We start from the raw sequence: 20,097 nt of genomic DNA, 5'->3' as shown, positions 1-20,097 counted from the left end.
TAAGCAGCCTCACTGTGGTAAACTACAGTTTGCCGTGAATACTGTTCTTCCTACTGAGAAAGTCTCACTCCCCCTCCCCTGGATGGAGGCTGGCCTTAATGGCTTCTGTGACTAACAGCATGCGGTTGAAGTAACATGATTCTTCTGAAGCCTTGTAAGGAATGGCTTATGCTATTTTCCTGAATTAAAATGCCTTTGTCTTCCCATTCTCTGCTTGGTAAACTTCTGTTAGCCTTCAAGACCCAGTATAATGTTACTTTTTCTACACAGCCACTCAAGCAAAATTCATCCTATCTTCCTCAGTGTCCCTTCTCAGCACTCTCTTCATAACACTCAGTCCGAACGGTCAAACAAGACAGTCATTAAATACCTGTCTTATTAGAATTCTTACTCCTCGAGGATGGTGATCTTATGTCTTTATCCTCAGGGCTTAGCAAGGTTCCTAACAATGCATGCTCCCATTAAATGGTTTTGAAATAAATATTTTAAAAAATAAGTTTATTTTCAAAAAGTGACATATGATTTTTGCCTATTTCATAAGCACTCCGATGAACTCTACGCTATACAACGTGAGTCACAGAGCCCCAAGCCCACTTCAAACCAAAGAGACTTCACTGTCAGGCTACTGGGATTTGGTGATAAACTTGTAAAGTGGGTAATATTTCCAAAAAATACTATTTACTAGAATGCTTATTAAATGGACTACTTATGAGAGAAGAGTCATCCAAATTTTATCTTTTGCGGGATTTCCTATTTCTGACCATCAAATTTATTTATATTAAAAGATCTGTTGTTTGAGATCAGTACCATTTTGAGGAGATAAGTATCATTCGGGGATCAAATTTCCTCAGAACTGCATCTCCCCTCAAAAGCCTTTAGTTCTCCTTCCCAGGAGCACTCATAGCTAACTGTACGGCAAGATACCTTCAAAAGCTGATTAAATTATACTTTCAAGTGTTATTTAGGAATTAATGGTTATTGGCAAAGAGGGTTAAAGAACAGACTGTTATCAAATACCCACCTCTACTTCACCTCTGGAAATTTCAAAACTTGTTGACTGAGGTTCAGGTCCAACCTTGCCAGGATCTGTTGAACTCGTCTGTGTGGGCTGGGTATCCATGGTCTGTTTTTCCTAAAGTAAGGAAATATTAAAGCAACAAGCCGCTGTAACTGAATATACATTAAAATAATTCACCTAAAGAATATAAAACCAGCATTTGGATGAATTAAATACTGGAAGTAACTAAAGACTTCAATGACCAACTAACTCTCCTTCTTCCTCTCCTGCATGCTCAGAGAATCGGCAACCTTGCAGCCTCTTCTGAGTCTGACCTAAACAGAAACTTGAAAGATTACTTTCAAGCTCCAAGGTGTTTTACATATATTCTCTCATTTTACTTTCACTGCAGCTCAGACTTAGATTTGGCAAGAATCATTATTTCTACTTTCCACATAGGAAACAGAGACCTAGAGACATTAAATAACAAAACCACATTCTGTACTGAGTTGGAGCTTAAACCTCCCAAATCACTTTGATAATGTAATTCTGAAAACCTAGAGGTGCCTTAGGAATGCAACTACAGAATTCGAGTAGAAAAGATTATACTGATAACTAAACTTCTCCCTGCTGCACACTTTGTCATCCCACTTAGTCACAGGATATTCTCTATTCCTAAACCCTATCTGTAAAAAAAAATACCAGATTTACATTGCTAAACTTGATAAATTCCAACATGGACCCTCTAATCACTACCACCAAAATCAAAAGTCAAATACATCTCTTATGTCACCTACCCAAAACTGCAAATAAAAAAGATCCTATTTGCACTCATAATGTGGAAAGCAACTAGCATGTACTGACTTCCACTGTTGTAGTAACTGTGCTGTTTTACACACACTCTCAATAAATTTTCACAATTCCATTAGGAAGACATCATCACCTCTGATATAAAGTTCAGAAATGTTAAGTAAGTTTCCCAAAGGTCCCCAAACCACAGTAGTTGATACTTCACTTTTCTAACTTTCTATTCTGTACAATTTATACCACATGCTAATACCTGTTTTGAGCAGTCAGTCTTTCTCTGAGAATCACAAGGTCTTTTGATGTTAAGAGACAGATACACACATACACATTTATTTTATTATTTATCTGGAGGCTTTAGAATGGCATATTTTCAAATGCCAATAATTTACTCTGAAAAGGACTAGCTTTAGATGTATCCTGATTCAATTTTCCTGGGAAACAGCTATCTGAGAAATGCAATACTTTCTTCATCTAGGGTTCCTAACTCTGGTGCTTATTACAAAAGTAGCTCCTGGGAACTGCGTGGTAGTTCAGTGGTTAGTGCTCAGCGCTCTCACTGCTGGGGCCCGGATTCAATCCCTGATCAGGGAACTAAGATCTTGCAAACTGAGTGGTATGGCCAAGAAAAAAAAAGTACCTGCTGAATGACTCACACCTCCTCACCATTGTGCTTATTTTCAAAACAGTGTGTATCTTTATCATAAATTTAGGATGGGCTCAAATATTTAAGAATCAGCAAGAGTTCAGGCTGAGTCACACTGCCATATTTTAAAGACAGATGAGGGACTAAATCACCAGTTGTTTATTTTCTAAATACTCTACCTGAAGATATAGCCAAAATATCAGAGAAAGTACTATTCCTCAACCAGTCACTGACGAGTGATGAGTCAACTCTGAGTAAACTCTGAAAACTCAAAATTCATGGCAAATATGCAAAGAATTTTTTCAATCTACGATTCCTCACTGATCTACTAACATTTTTATTCTTTAAAAGTTAATCAATTAAATAATTTTGGAAAACCCCTATGTTTAATCAAAAAGGCATAGAAAGAATAAGATTCTACTGACTGTCTTAGAAGTCTCTGATGTGATCTTTTTTAACTGTTTGATTTCATTATCTTTTTGTACATTACTGGAGATCAGTGCTTTCAGCTGTATTTCTAAAGCTGCAACCAGTTGATCGCGTTCTTCCCGCCACTGCTGGAGGTTACCCTCTTTCTCAGCCAACTGTCCTTTAAGTATTTCCTAAACAGAATACACACAAAATGCTAACATTATGAATCTAAGAATTTTTGAAGTTATTATGGATAACACAATAAATACAACTGTGAACAGGATATACAACAAATTACATAGACAAGTCTAGATAAAATATTTACTTAAAAAACCTAATACATAATGCCTTTATATACCTTAACTATCCACATACTATATCCTATCCCACCTCATTCCAAAACAAAAAAAGCTTACTGGGCACTTCCTTCAATAAACAATTATAGCTTTTAAACTAATTCTAGCATTTCCCTCAATATTTGCAAAATGAGATGGTAAAATTACAAAAAAATAAATGATAAAACCAATAGCAACAAACAATAAAAAATGAAAACTAAAAACACTTTTTCACTGGGTTCAAAATAGTGGCAAATTAGAGAAAATATGTGCAAGATCTAAACATAACTACAAGACACTGCTGAAAGAGATAAAGGAGCACGTAAGTCAACAAGGGGCTTCCCTGGTGGCTCAGCCAGTAAAGAATCTGCCTGCAATGCAGGAGACACAGGTTCAACCCCTGGGTTGGGAAGATCCCCTGGAGAAGACAATGGCAACCCACTCCAGTATTCTTGCCTGGAGAATTCCATGGACAAAGGAGCCTGGCCAGCTACAGTCCATGGGGTTGCAGAGTCGAACAAGACTGAGGAACTAACACTTTCACTTTCTTTTTTAAATAAAGAGAACCTGTGTTCAAAGAGCAAAAGATCCAGTATTTTTAAAATGTCAGTTCTCCCTTAGATCTAGAGTCAAAGCAACTTCAGTAAAAATCTAAGCAAGTGTGTGTGCATCTGTGTGTCTGTGTGTGAGTAGAAGTGGAAAAGCTGACTCTAAAAATAATATGAAAATGCAAATGACATAGTCAAATTTACTTTGAAAATGAAGTACAAAGTAGAAGCAATCATACCATGTCATTTTAAGCCTACTATATATAATAATAAAGACAGTGTGATATTGTCTTAAGGATATACAGATATCAGAGAACAGAGGATACAATCCACAAATATTATGGTCAATTGATATTCCAAAAAATGTCAAAGAAACTCAATGGAGAAAAGAACAGTCTTTTCTACAAAGGGTGACGGAACAACTGAACAGCCAAATGGAAAAAAAGAGACTTATAATCTCACACCATATACAAAAGTTAACCACTGGACAATGGACCTACATCAAAAGTTGCAGAGCAGTAGAAAAGCAACAGCCATTTCAAAAAGTACTACCAGGTCAACTGGTAATTCAAATTTACAAGAACGATGACGGCCTTTACCCCTATCTCACCCCAACACAAAAATTAATATTGGAATCAAAATATGAAAGGTAAAACCCCAAACCTTTCAGGAAATAATGTAAGAGAACATATTCATATCCTTGAAGTTCATAAAGGAAAAGACTGAGAAAATGAATTAGAGTAATTCTTCATTTCTGTTCTAAAAAGGCAAGGAGAGTAAAAAAGTAAACCAGAGGTTGAAAGAAGGTAATTGCAATACACTCCAATCCAGAAAGTATAAGGAATTCCTGTATAAAAAAGATAGTCAAATAGAAAATAAACAAGGGGACTTGGGTAGGCAAAGCCAATAAACAAAACATCCAATAATACGAGTTGCAGCATAAATGCATAAAACTACTTTGAAAATAAGTCTGGCATTCTACTAGAATTCCACATATGTTTACCGTGCCTGCCTGCCTGCTAACTGCTTCATTCATGTCAGACTCTGTGTGACCCTATGGACTGCAGTCTGCCAGGCTCCTCTGTCCATGGGATTCTCCAGGTAAAAATGATGGAGTGGGTTGCCATCCCCTCCTCCAGGGATGTTTACCCTATCCATTAGCAATTCTATTCTTGTCTATATACGCAACAGAAATGAATCCACACGTGCACTAAGAAAAGTATATAAAAATGTTTACAGGATATCTTACTCATAAGAGCCCCAAACAGTAACAACCCCTTTATCTTCAACTTTAAATTGAACAGACTGTGGTATACTTATACACTGAAATACTCAGCAATGAAAGGAGACTAACTCCAGCTACTTGGAACAAACATAGATGATCCTCACAAACATAATACTAAGTGAAAGAAGCCAGGCACAAGAAAATGCATTCTACATATGTTTATTTATATAAAGTTTTAAAAAATGAACAAAACTGAAGTTTAACATTAAAAGATAGAAGAGTTATTATCATTGAGAAGACATGGTCTCTTGGATGCTAATATTGTTATATTTCTTAAACTCTATGGTAGTTAACTGGGGACTGGCTTTATAATAATTCATTAAACAGCATTTCTTTTACTTACTGTGTTGTGTGTATTCCAGTTTAAAAGGCTTTTTAAAAATCAACAATTTATTTCTTAAATATTGCAGACACACATCCTAGGTACAAGTGTAAAGAAATATATAGGAGAAAGGAGAAAGCTAGTTTGCTCTAGGACTGAAAATTCAAAGGAGGTTTACTTGCTGGCATTGCTGCCAGAGGGACCAATGATTAGGAAAAGAAGTAGGCCCATTCCTGGTTTGGGGCTGGAGTGACTAACTATGAAAATCAACAACTCTGGTTTTACTTCTTGCCTCTTGTTACTGTCTGGAAGGTTGAATGGGCTATGGACAGAAAGAGAACCAGCAGCAGCATTTCCTGTTAAGATAGATGCAGCATTTCAATCTTGCTCAACACAACACTTCCTGAAGCTAACTCCAGTCAGGTGGCACTGGCACATGAAGTGAAATCTATTGCCACCTGAGTGCCGTAGTAATAACAAGTATTAGTCTCACATACTTTGTCATGTGACAAAGAAAACAGAGTCAGGACTCTAAGGAAACTTGACAACTAAATGGAACACAGTATCCTAGATATGATCCTACATCCAGGAAAAAAAATTAGTGGGAAAGTTGGTGAAATTCTAGTAAGATCCATAATTTAGCAATCAGTATTATAATAATATTAATTTGTTGGTTTTGATCACTGTACTATTGTTATGTAAGCTCTAACATCAGAAGTTGGGTAATAAGATATATAGAAATTCTCTGTACTAGCTTCGCAACATTTCTGGAAATAAAGTGATTTCAAAATAAAAAATATTTTTTAAATTCTGTAGGAAAATCTTCTTTAACTTAGTGAAAATTAATGTTTTTGTACAGAAAAGTTTAGCTGATATAAGTAAAATTCTGTCATAAAGGAAATGCCAACAGATGGCAATGTGATACTGCCATGTTACTATTACTATAAATAGGGTTACGGTTAGGTTATCTTTTCACTTAAAGATAATATATTACTCAATAGTCTTCTCAGGATCAGTGATGACTTTGAACTTTTTTCTGACTGAGTATCAAAGAGACTAAGTTGTAGATTAAAATAGAAGGAAAAAACACAAACTATTAATAAGACAGAATTACTTGAGAACTATAGTTAGTAAAACAGAAAGTTATTTCTACCTATAGTCTTCTAGAAACTATATAGTTGATTTTTTTTTTTTTTTTAAGATCTGATGAAATCAGCTTATGAGGTAAAATGCATACATTATAGTAGGGATAACCCTGCAGCAGTCAAAAGGAAAATATTTTTAAGTTCTGAATCTAGATATTGAGAAATATTTTCCCAAAAATAAGAACTTCAAGATAAACTGGGATAGAAAACTCATCTCACAAATAGACAAACTGCCTTAAAAACAAACAAACAAAAAAAACCAAACCCACACAACCATGTAGACACTGATAAGAATCTAAGAATCCTAGGCAAAAATTTAAGAAGCCAAAGAAAGCAGGCAAAATACACAGCAGATAAAGTATAACTATTACTAACCATTGCATTTTGTTGCTTCAAACAATGCTCTCTGTCTTCAGCGTATTTTTTCATCTCTTTGTTTCGTAGACTCTCAGCTTCTTTTGCTTGAGTGATAAGCATCATTTTTTCTTCTAACCATTTTTTTCTTTCAGCTTCATGTTTCTGTTCAGATTCCTACATGTAGAAACAGCACAAGTAACTACCACATGTTTTGAAAGCAGTTAATAAATCTGCATTTGTAAACATTTCCATATAATCCATGGCTCTTCATTTCACCTTTTCAAAAACTTAAAACAAGCATTTCTCTTTAAATAATGAGAAAGTTTGAGTATATTTCAGACTATAAAATGAACACTGTTGGTTGCTTTCCTAAATAGTTATTTCATTCATAAACTTAATTTCGCTATAAAATCCATTTAGCTTTCCTTCATCAGTGAGCTTAAGAAGAAATAACTAAAATTTCTGAAAGAATTACAGAGAACCAAGTCGTTTTAAATGCTAGATTAAAAAAAAAAAATTGATTTGTAGGGGGCATTTCCAGCTGTGATTCCAAAAATAAAATGTTCCCAGGTATACAGAATGTCAAATAAAGAGTAACTTGTGTAACAGGACAAATATTTATTAAAGAATATAAGGAATAGCTGAATAGAAAATACAGCTGATCAATAAATTTTAAAGAGGCTTCCATAGATCCTTCAACTTCAAAAACATCTCATTTGTACACTCAAAACTGACATAAAACTTCTTCTGAAGCAAAAATAATACTACACTAAAAGCTATGTATTTAAAAATCTGTTTTTAAAACTTGCAAAACCACTGTGCCAGATAAATTATCACTAGTCCATTATAGAATTACAAACTTTATTATCTAAGATACATGATCATATTATTTTAGAATGCAAAACACACCAGTATTCCTTAGTATGAACATTCGCAAAGTAATTAGTGTTATTTTTTCATAACTAATGGATTATCCACTCTGCTCCAGCTGCTTTTGGTTCTGACAATGGAAAGGATAAATTCTTCAGTATGTAATTAATAATTACAAAAAAGAAAGGAATGTATTTATTTAATATCTAATTATATACAGCCTGAATTTAAGAAAATAATTTAGATGCAATCTTTTCAAAACTCATTACTATGCTTCCTTCAATGCCAAAACTACATTGGATTGTAATTTCTAATAAATAAAATGTATAAAATTTTACATAATATTTGTTAAGTGCCATTAAAAAATCTTTGCCCTGTATCTCCTATTCTATGCATGGTATGTGAAAGGTAAATATGGAAAAATATATAAACAGAAAACAGGTTATCTTCTATGTAGTAATATAGTTTCAAATGTAGTAATATAGTTTCAAATGTATTCCAATGTTCAGACATACAATTCTATTCTTTTCCAGCTTAATAATTAAATTTACAATAATCAAAATAATTTTCCTAATAGTTTCTTCTCTACAGCAGTACTTGAAGAGCTAAAAGTTTAAACAGTACAAAAACAGGTACAAAGACATAAGACATGATGATACAAGAATTAAATATGTCAAACTGAGGACCCAACCACTGCATTTTCATTGGCACTTAGTAGCCTGTATCCTAGGGAATCTCTTCCCCATGTCATTTCAATGAGTACTGAGAAATTATACTCTAACATTTCCCAGCTATGAGTATATCCATATCTAAATTAATTATAAAATATTTACTAAATCATCTTATGAGAAATATAATAAATATATAGATACAATTACACATGTAGATAAAAATCGTACCTGTAACTCATCTTGAAGCTTAGTGAGTTTTGTATTAAGTACATCTGTGTTATCCTCAAATTCTTTATTTGAACTTTGACTGTGTTTGGCTTCCAAATCTTTGCATTTTTCCTTCCATTCTTCCAATTCTGATATGGAAATATAAATTTTTTTTAAACTACATGCAAAAGTTACACTGCACAGAGATGTATGTGGCATGGGATACAGACAGCAGAGCCCAGAAGCAGATCATAGACCAAGATAGATACTAAACAGAACTGAGACCATTCTGGGCTTCCCTTGTAGCTCAGCTGGCAAATAATCCACCTCAAGTGCAGGAGACCTGGGTTCGATCCCTAAGCTGGGAAGATCCCCTGGAGAAGGGAAAGGCTACCCACTCCAGCATTCTGGTCTGGAGAATTCCATGGACTTAAGAGTTGGACACGACTGAGAGACTTTCACACACACACACATAAACACAGACCATTCTACAAGTTCACCAAATTCTTAGACAAGAACTATGAAAACCTCTCAATAACTCATTGAATAGTGTTCTGAGTATACAGTTCAAATGCATGCCAATATATAGGAAACCTCATGCTCTCAAAAATTTAAAAAAAAAACAAAAACCCTTTGATGATATTCTGAAGGACAGAATCAGAGTATTTATTGAGCTAAACATACAGATGATACCAATTGCTGTTGAGAGGTGAAAAAAGTTGAAAGTTTATTCTTAACATCTGGGGAACACTGCAAGCAAATCATCCAGTTATTATGAAAGTGTACTGATTCCTTTTTTCAATGAGATACAACGATCTTCATCACAGTAAAACATAAGAAGTGACAGGATATTCCAAAAAGACAATAAATACTTTCTTATTATAAATTATTATAAATATTAAACCACATTAAAAAGGAAAGCAAACTAGTAAAAGAAAGAAAATGAAAAAATATGCTTTGAAATATGTAAGCAATCTTGTTTTACCTCTGGCCAGTCTTTCGGTTTCCTCTAATTTAGCCTCAAGCACTTGATCTTGTTCTACCTGAGTTTGCTCTTGTTCTTCCAGGGTCATTTGCATGTCTTTGATTATTTTTTCTTTAACACTCAGATCTAAAAATTTAGAAAGAACATTTTAGAAATTATGAACATCTACATCTAGATATCCATATTGAAAATTAAGTTAACTTAAATAGAATATGAGTTCCACATAGACAAAACTATATTTTCAATGCTATATTTTCAACGCCTAGACCAGTATTGGCATAAATGAAGGATCAAATAAATAATTGATGTACAGATGAATGTAAGAATAAACAGATGGAAAAGCTTTTCAAATAAAATTAATCATTTTCAATACAATTAAACTATTAATAAAAATCATAAAACTACTATTTTACTGTTCTTCACTTAATTGTGCTTCAGATACACTGTGTTTTTTATAAATTCAAAGTCTGTGGCAATCCTGCATCAAGCAAGTCTATAAGCACCATTTTTCTAACAGCATTTGTTCACTTCCTGCCTCTGTATCACATTTTAATAATTCTATCATTATTGTTGTATTTGTTATGATGACCTATGATCACTGATCTCTGATGTTACTGTTGTATTTCTAGGGGAGACGCTATGAACTACAACAATGCAAGACAGTAAGATTAACCTATAAAGACTGTGTGTGCTCTGCTCCCATGACCAGCTATTTCCCTGTTTCTCCCTCTCTGTGGACCTCTCGATTCCCTAGGACACAACAATATTGATATTAATCCAATTAATACTACTACAGAGGCCTTTAAATGTTCAAGTGAAAGGAAGTGTTCAAGTGAAAGGAAGTGTTCAAGGAAAGTCACACAACTCTCACTTTAAATCAAAAGCTAGAAATGAAATGATTATGTAAGGAAGGCATATCAAAAGCTGAGACTAGACAAAAGCTAGGCCTCTTGTTCCAAACACTGAAGTTGTGACTGCAAATTAAAGTTCTTCAAGAGACTTTAAAGTCCTACCCCAGTGAATATTCAAATGATAACAAAGCGAAACAGACTTACTGCTGATACAGACAGACTTTCAGTGGCCTGGATAGAGAAATCAAAAACAACCACAACATTCGCTTAAGCGAATCTAGAGCAAGGCCCTAATTCTTTCCACGTGATGAATGCTGAGCGGTAAGGAAGTTGCAGAAGGGAAGTTTCAAGCTGGCAGAGGTTAGTTCTCGAGGTTCAAGGGAAGAGGCCGTCTCCCAAACTGAAAAGTGCAAGGTGAAGGCAGCCAGTGCTGACGTAGGTGCTACCAGCTATCCAGAATATACGGCTACACTGCTGCGATCTCATGATAAAAGTTGAACAGATGACCAGTTGCTTCTTATGGATGAGCAAACAAAGTGGTTTCTTGAGATGGAATCTAGTCTGAGTGAAAAATGTTGAAATGACAACAAAGGATTCAGAATGGTACATAAACTGAGTTGATAAAGCAGTGGCAGAGTCTAAGAGGCTTGACTCTAATTCTGAAAAAATTCTACTGTGGGTAAAAAGGCATCAAACAGCAGAGCATGCTACAGGTTTATGAAAGGAACAGTCAACTGAGGTGCCAAATTTCCTCACAGTCTTACTTTAAGAAACTGCCACAGCCACCCCAATCTTCAGCAACCACTACTCTGTTCAGTCAGCAGTCTTCAGCATCAACGTAAGGCCCTACTCTATCAGCAAAAAGATTACACTTCCCTGAAAGCTCAGATGATGGTTAGCATTTTTTAGCAATAAAGTATTTTTTAATTAGGTGTGAGCACTGTTTTTTTAAACATAATACTATTATGTCTTAATCTGGAAAAGGTAAAGAAGCAGATTCTCCCCTAAAGCAACCAGAAGGAACACAGTTTTGCAGATCATCTTGATTTGAGCCTTATTAGACCTTTTTCAGAGTTCTGACCTCCAGAGTTGTAAGGTAATGTATTTATTTGCATTGTTTTAAGCTATTTAACTATGTGCATGTGTGCTAAGGGCTTTCCTGGTGGCTCAGACTGTAAAGAATCTGCCTGCAATGTGGGAGACCTGGGTCCGATCCTTGGGTTGGGAAGATCCCCTGGAGGAGGGCATGGCAACCCACTCCAGTATTCTCGCCTGCAGAATCTCATGGAGAGAGGAGTCTGGTAGGCTCTTTAGTCCACAAGGTCCCGAAGAGTTAGACATGAGTGAACTGATTTAGCATGCATGCACAGGACCAAATCTGAAACATCTCTGAGGTACACCAGTATGAACAAACACATATACTGGGATTTAGAAAAAAACCCTATTTGACAAATTTTACTGTTAATATTCTTAAACCAAAACTAAAACTATAATTTTTAGCTCCTTAAAACAATAAATTCTCAAAAATAAATAAATAAATAAATAAAAAATAAATTCTCAATCCCAGATTTACCTTTTTGAAAATCTCAAGTAATTATTTTCTCTAGAAAAATTTTCAAAGCAAAATATTTACTTCTAGTGTTTTTTAAACCAGCTCCCCAGGAACAACTGTGCTATTATAACCTTACTAAAACTGTTTCTGGCCCTTGAAAAAATGACTATAATAATGGATTATAAATAATTCTAATCCTACCTGAAAGAGATAAGGAGGAAAGACTGGCTTACTGTCTGGTGACACAGTACTAGGGCTCCCTTCCCACACCTCTTACCAAGACTACTATTCATGTCAGAGGCGATGAATCTATAAGTGCATAGCTCAAACTCACAGCACTGAAAGTAACACTAAAAATGACACAAATATCAAAATATTAAAATACTTACTATAAAGTAAGCTTAAAACAAAACAATGAGAAAATATTTTGAGTACTTTTCAGTATTTCTGTTCATTGATATAAGCCACCAGGAGAATTAATGCAACAGAATTCTTTCTTAGGATTAAAGAAGTACCGGTATTCTAACCCAAACTCTTCCTTTGAAAAAGCATGATATGCAACTATATTGACTATATAATCACAATTTTATTCAAATAATCTGTTCTTCTTACATCCTATTTTCTGCTCTAAATTAGAGGGTTCAAAAAAAGGAGTTTAAGTATCTAGACAGCAATCAGTAAAGTCCCAAGACACCAATGATAACTTCATTAATGGCTATCCATCTATTTTGAAAGGCAGAAACAGTAAAAGAAAAAAGATAATTATATTGGTCACAGCCTCCAATAACTGAACTTTATTTCAAGAAAAGAATCCAGAAATACGCAACAAATAACACAAAATAAAGCAAAAGGACAGGAACTAGCTATTTCATCAAAGCTATCTAAAGACAGCTATGAATTATCATAGCTAAATAAATGCCTGGCAGACAATCAATCAATCAAGTGTTTAACATTCAGGGGAGAGGATCACTGAAAGCTATATAATATCCTAGCAAGACTTCAAGGAGGAAAAGCTTAAGCATAATGTTCGAGAACAGGTTGGTTGTGGAAAGAAGGGACACTGCATCAACTTGTGAAAGAAACGACATACCAATGTCATGTAAAATTCTGGATTAGAAATACTCAGTGATTGGGAATTTCACGGTAGTCCAGCGGTTAAGATCTCTCACTGCCAGGGCCCCAGGTTCGATTCCTGGTCAGGGAACTAGATACCACATTCCACAACTAACAGCTGGCATGTCACAACGAAAGATCCCAAGTGCCACAACTAAGACCCAGGGCAGCCAAATAAATTAATTTTTTTTAAGTGAAAGAATTCACACTTCTCAATTTCAAAACTCACTAAAAGGTAAGTAACAATACTGTATGGTACTAGCATAAGGAATGACATATAGAACAATGAAACAGAGTTAAGAGTTAGGAGATAAATCCTTACATGTATGGTCAACTGATTTTCAACAAAGATGCAAAACAATGCAATAGGAGAAAGAACAGTCTTTTCAACAAATGGTGCTGGGACAACTGGATCTCCAAATGAAAAAGAATTAAGTTGACATCTACCTCACATAATACACAAAATTATACTCAAACAGATTAATTCAAAGTGAATCAAAGACCTAAATACAACAGCGAAAATGTATAAAACTCTTAGAAGAAAACCAAGGTAACTTCAGATTAGGCAACAGGTTTTTAGACATGATACCTAAAGCATAAGCAATCAAAACAAGATAGGTAACGTCAAAATGAAAAACTTCCACTTTGTAAACATTGTAAAGCAACTATACTCTAATAAAAATTAACTTAAAAAAATAACAACTTTTATCTATCAAAGGATACTATCCAGAAAGTGAAAAACCACCCACAGAGTAGGAGAAAACATTTACCTGATAAAGGTCTAGAAGCCAGAAAATATAAAAATCACAACTACACACACACACACACACACACACACACACACACACACACACACCTGGGGGGAAGGGCAAACAACCCAACTGAATTGTTTGAGGGGGCAAGAGGGGGCAACTTTTGCCCAAAATAGGCAAAGCACATTAAGGACATTAACAGACATTTGTGCAAAGAAGATATACCAGTGGCCAATAGCAGAAGACAAGATGCTCAATATCAGTAGGAAATGCAAATCAAAACAACAAATAGGACTTACCAGGTGGTCCAATGGTTAAGAATCTGCCTTGCAATGCAGGGGATATGGTTTCAATCCCTGGTCAGAAAACTAAGATCCTACATGCTGTGGACCAACGAAGTCTACATGTCTTAACTACGAAGCCTGTTCTGTGGAGCCTGTGTCCACAGCTAGAGAAGCTGTGCACCAGAACAAAAGATCTCAAAGACACAATGTAGATCCGATGGACCACAACTAAGACTTGCTGCAGCTGAATAAACAACTGAACCAAAATGACATACTCCTTTATACCCACCAGGATGTCAGAGGAAAAAATTATGTCTACTCCTTGTGAAAATGACCTTACTTGGAAAAAGAGTCCTTGCAGAGGTAATCAAGTTCAGAATAAGGTCATACTGGATTACCGTGCCTGAATGCAAAGTTGCTTCAGTCGTGTCCAACTCTTTGCGACCCCATGAACTGCAGTCCACCAGGCTCCTCTGTCCATGGGGTTCTCCAGGCAAGAATACTGGAGTGGGTTGCTCCAGTGGGAAGTCCCAGGGGATCTTCCTAACCCATGGGTGGAGCCCATGTCTCCTGCATTGCAGGTGGATTCGTAATACCTGAGCCACTGGGGAACTCCCGCTACTGGATTACAGTGGGCCCTGCTGCTGCTGCTAAGTCACTTCAGTCGTGTCCGACTCTGTGCAACCCCATAGACAGCAGCCCACCAGGGTCCCCCGTTCCTGGGATTCTCCAGGCAAGAACACTGGAGTGGGTTGCCATTTCCTCCTCCAATGCATGAAAGTCAAAAGTGAAAGTGAAGTCACTTAGTCATGTCCGACTCTTCGCAACCCCATGGACTGCAGCCTACCAGGCTCCTCCGTCCATGGGATTTCCCAGGCAAGAGTACTGGAGTGGTTTGCCATCATCTTCTCCACAGCGGGCCCTAATTCAACATAATTGGTGTCCTTGTAAGAAAAGGGAACTCTGTATGGCAACAGCTAAGGAGAAGAAATACACTCAGAGGGAAGATGCCTATGTTAAGATAGAAGCAAAAACTGGAGTTCTGGTGGAGGCATGAATGGAGAGTGATTGCTAATCAGTACAGCATTTCTTTCTAGGGTGATGAAAATGCTCTGGAATTATATAGTGGTAGTGGTTGTACAAGTTTGTGAATACACTAAAACCTACCATACTATACACTTTTAAAGGGTAATTTTATGGTTTGTATATCTCAATTTAAAAACTCAGTAAGATACCTAAGTAAATGGCATTCAGCATTTAAATAGAACTTTAGAAGCCAGGAACCTCATTGGAATGAGGTTCGTGACATTGTACAGGAGACAGGGATCAGGACCATCCCCATGGAAAAGAAATGCAAATGAGCAAAATGGCTGTCTGGGGAGGCCTTACAAATAGCTGTGAAAAGAAGAGAGGCAAAAAGCAAAGGAGAAAAGGAAAGATATAAGCATCTGAATGCAGAGTTCCAAAGAACAGCAAGAAGAGATAAGAAAGCCTTCTTCAGCAATCAATGCAAAGAAATAGAGGAAAACAACAGAACGGGAAAGACTGGAGAGCTCTTCAAGAGCATTAGAGATACCAAGGGAACATTTCATGCAAAGATGGGCTCGATAAGGGACCTAACAGAAGCAGAAGATATTAAGAAGAGGCGGCAAAAATACACGGAAGAACTGTACAAAAAAGATCTTCACGACCCAAGATAATCATGATCATGTGATCACTAATCTAGAGCCAAACATCTTGGAAAGTGAAGTTAAGTGGGCCTTAGAAAGCATCACTACAAACAAAGCTAGTGGAGGTGATGGAATTCCAGTGGAGCTGTTTCAAATCCTGAAAGATGATGCTGTCAAAGTGCTGCACTCAACATGCCAGCAAATTTGGAAAACTCAGCAGTGGCCACGGGACTGGAAAAGGTCAGTTTTCATTCCAATTCCAAAGAAAGGCAATGCAAAAGAATGCTCAAACTACCGCACAATTGCACTCATCTCACATGCTAGTAAGTAATGCTCAAAATTCTCCAAGCCAGGCTTCAGCAATATGAGAACCGTGAACTCCCTGATGTTCAAGCTGGTTTTAGAAAGGGCAGAGGAACCAGAGATCAAATTGCCAACATCCACTGGATCATGGAAAAAGCAAGAGAGTTCCAGAAAACATCTATTTCTGCTTTATTGACTATGCCAAAGCCTTTGACTGTGTGGATCACAAGAAACTGTGGAAAATTCTGAGAGAGATGGGAATACCAGACCACCTAACCTGCCTCTTGAGAAATCTGTATGCAGGTCAGGAAGCAAGTTAGAACTGGACATGGAACAACAGACTGGTTCCAAATAGGAAAAGGAGTACGTCAAGGCTGTATATTGTCACCCTGCTCATTTAATTTCTATGCAGAGTACATCATGAGAAACGCTGGACTGGAAGAAACACAAGCCGGAATCAAGATTGCAGGGAGAAATATCAATAACCTCAGATATGCAGATGACACCACCCTTGTGGCAGAAAGTGAAGAGGAGCTAAAAAGCCTCTTGATAAAAGTGAAAGAGGAGAGTGAAAAAGTTGGCTTAAAGCTCAACATTCAGAAAACGAAAATCATGGCATCCGGTCCCATCACTGCATGGGAAATAGATGGGGAAACAGTGGAAAAGTGTCAGATTTTATTTTGGGGGGCTCCAAAATCACTGTAGATGGTGACTGCAGCCATGAAATTAAAAGACGCTTACTTCTTGGAAGAAAAGTTATGACCAACCTAGATAGCATATTCAAAAGCAGAGACATTACTTTGCCAACAAAGGTCAGTCTAGTCAAGGCTATGGTTTTTCCTGTGGTCATGTATGGATGTGAGAGTTGAACTGTGAAGAAGGCTGAGCGCCGAAGAATTGATGCTTTTGAACTGTGGTGTTGGAGAAGACTCTTGAGAGTCCCTTGGACTGCACGGAGATCCAACCAGTCCATTCTGAAGGAGATCAACCCTGGGATTTCTTTGGAAGGAATGATGCTAAAGCTGAAACTCCAGTACTTTGGCCACCTCATGCGAAGAGTTGACTTACTGGAAAAGACTCTGATGGTGGGAGGTACTGGGGGCAGGAGGAGAAGGGGACAACAGAGGATGAGATGGCTGGATGGCATCACGGACTCGATGGACGTGAGTCTGAGTGAATTCCGAGAGATGGTGATGGACAGGGAGGCCTGGCGTGCTGCGATTCATGGGGTCGCGAAGAGTCAGACACGACTGAGCGACTGAACTGACTGAACTGACAAGCCAGGGAAACCCTTAAGAGCTAAAAATGTACTTTTCTGCTTATCAGGGAATGTCTAATACAAAGTTAAATTCACAAAGGTGAAGGAACTCAACAGTGAAAACAAAGAGAAAAAAGATAATGATGCCTGATTCAGGAAATCTGTCACAGCAGCTAAGGTTTATTCTGAGAGAAAGGCAGTAACCAGAGGAACAGATCACACAAGCCCAGGTAAAAGAGTTTCAGAAAGGGGGAAGCTACACATCACCTTCATACTTAGGAAAAATACCCTTATACAATTAATACTACCTAGAAAACGAAAATGAGAGAAAATGAATTGACAAATAATTAAAAAATAAAGGAAAGGGCAGATTGCAAAAACCAAAAAGATCTGAAACTATGTAGGTTACAAGTGGCCTGGATCAAAGTTTAGAGAGAACGGAGAAGATGCAAGATTAAGAGTACTCAAAATGGGCCTGCACCACACATCTCAATATGTGGCCAAGAAATAAAATATTAAAATATAAAAATAACTATATTCTGGTTCCAAGAATGTTTTATAGAATAGCCAAGATCTACTCACACCTGCCAACAGTGACAAAGGACCCAAAATAAAGGAAAATTCCAAAAATATTATGGAAATATGAGATGCTTATGGGACAATGGCCTAAAAGGGTAGGAAAAATAAGATTCTGTAGGGACATGTATTTTCACATCCAAGGTACTGGTCCAAGTTAATCCCTCTTCATTGATAAATTTCAGGGTAGTAAGTTACTCTTGAGAATCAATGCTTTTCTCTTTTGATAAAGTTACATTTTATGTTGCCCTTATTTTACTTCAGAATTTTCAAAGGAAAATGATGAACCAATTGTTATTCTAGCTACTTATTTTGCAGTCCTTTTAGTACTGGAAGAAGAGTTTTGTTTCTGACCTTTGCATACTCTCTCATACTGTTGCATAGCTTCTTCCACCTTTTGATTATTTAACTGCTCCTGCAAAATGAAAGAACACGAAATGCAAATGAAACTTAATTATACGCCAATATTTAATAGAGGGACTTGAACAGGGTTTATTATTAACTTTGAAATCTATCTCCTAGAAGGCTGTCTTAAGATTCCAAGTTGTTTCACCTCAGAGTAAAGGTGAGAGTGATAAAAGGAAACAATAAAACAAAAACAACCCCCCCAACTTTATACCTTTAATCTACCTAAAAAATGCCAAATCATTTTCTTCATTCAACATTTTAAGCTAGCATGTATGTTCTCTTACACAACACAAAAAGCATAAAGGGGACGAAATATACTTAATATGGGAACAACAAAGTAAACCATAAACAAATTCCTTATCAAGTAAACTCAAGATGCAGAAAAAAATAGGGCCCCCACATCCCCTATATGTAGAAAGTAGCTGGAAGGTTTGAAAAAGACGCAACATTAATTTATGGACACTGGAAATCCTTCAATTCTAGTTTTAACCTGTCTGGTAATCTAACCTTCCATCTGCAGCTGGAGGGATGGTGCAGAGACAATGACAGAAAATGAGGGAGGAGCTTCGGAGGTGGGTGGACAGAGACGGATGGAAACACAGAACTACCAAGGTTGACAGACAGGGACAAAACAGACCGGAAACAGCACTACAGAGAGGGACCCACAGAAAGGAAACAGAACCAAGGAGGTGGACGGACAGGATGGAAGCAGACAGCGAAAGGCGGAGTAGGCAGATGGAAAGCGACGCAGGTGGACGGAGCATGATGCAGGTAGCACTGCCACAAGGGAAACAGAGAACAAGGACGGTGGACAGAAACAGGAGAGCGGTGGAAGAGGGCGACCAGACAGCCGAACCTGAGAACACAGGCTGTTAACAGAGAATGGTGGAGGTGGTCGGACAGGACAGAAGCAGACGGAGAGCGACAGAGGTAGGCAGATGGGGACGGAAACAGAGGGAAAACAACAGCGGTGGTCAAAGGTGGTCCAACAGTGAGGGAAGGAACCTAGTCGGTGTCTGGTTACATAAGGGCACACTATAAACAAAATTTCCATCTGTTTTGACACCTCACCATTCCTTTGGATTGATGCTCAAATCATTTATCGCCAAGTACTCATAGCTGTTCCTCAAAGTCCCCTAAAGATCCCTAAGGTGTTGGAATCATGAAATAATTGTCTTCTTGAAAGCAGGATTTTAACAGCTTTTTCCCCCTAAAGGCCTCCAAACATCTCTTGAAAACGTGACTCTTGTTCTGCAGGTGTCGGGGATCTTGCTGGCGGACTAAGAGATCCTCGTGAAACTGGGCTCCCCAAGGCCTGGGAATCTCCCCTAAACCTGGGGCTGCAGTGCCCTTCCCTGTCGGCAAATGCAAACGCATCTCTGGAGCAATCCCAGCTGTTCTAGGCACCTTTACCAGACAACTGGGCTGGGTTTACCACCTAAGAGTCCTGAGTTGTGATAAACATTTTAAGGCAGGAGAAGAAAAAAAACTTTTTTCCAAACATAAAACTCTCTGTGCCCGCCTCCCACCCTATTCTAACTGTGCACTGTGCACTGGCATTAGCCTCTCCTTAGAAGACACAGGGGTGCCTGCTGGATGGGAGAGAGCTGTCTTCTCCTGGTGCCAACAAGGTAACTCCTTAGGAGATAACCCTCCTTCTTATGGTCAAAGGGCTGTGATTACCCCCTACTCACTTTATACTGCACATCTGAGTACTGTAAATTGCCAACAATGTATCATTTGATGC

At 37.3% G+C, this 20,097-nt stretch overlaps 1 protein-coding gene across 19 annotated transcripts in view; it reads right to left on the bottom strand.

Moving 5' to 3' along the window:
* The window catches only part of KIF20B (kinesin family member 20B), an 83,710-nt gene that overhangs the window by 10,397 nt on the left and 53,216 nt on the right, over positions 1-20,097 (bottom strand). For all 19 annotated transcript variants that reach the window (XM_060404933.1, XM_060404937.1, XM_027960158.2 and 16 more), the window contains 6 exons: positions 18,297-18,357; positions 9,584-9,709; positions 8,620-8,747; positions 6,869-7,024; positions 2,873-3,049; positions 1,022-1,132 (listed from right to left, as the gene is read on the bottom strand). In XM_060404933.1, coding sequence (XP_060260916.1) covers positions 1,022-1,132; positions 2,873-3,049; positions 6,869-7,024; positions 8,620-8,747; positions 9,584-9,709; positions 18,297-18,357 — 759 coding nt within the window. The remainder of the gene's footprint in view (positions 1-1,021; positions 1,133-2,872; positions 3,050-6,868; positions 7,025-8,619; positions 8,748-9,583; positions 9,710-18,296; positions 18,358-20,097) is intronic.

This window comes from Ovis aries, chromosome 22 (genome assembly GCF_016772045.2).
Source record: "Ovis aries strain OAR_USU_Benz2616 breed Rambouillet chromosome 22, ARS-UI_Ramb_v3.0, whole genome shotgun sequence".
Taxonomy (NCBI): domain Eukaryota; kingdom Metazoa; phylum Chordata; class Mammalia; order Artiodactyla; family Bovidae; genus Ovis; species Ovis aries.
This window is presented reverse-complemented; position numbering and strand designations above follow the sequence as displayed.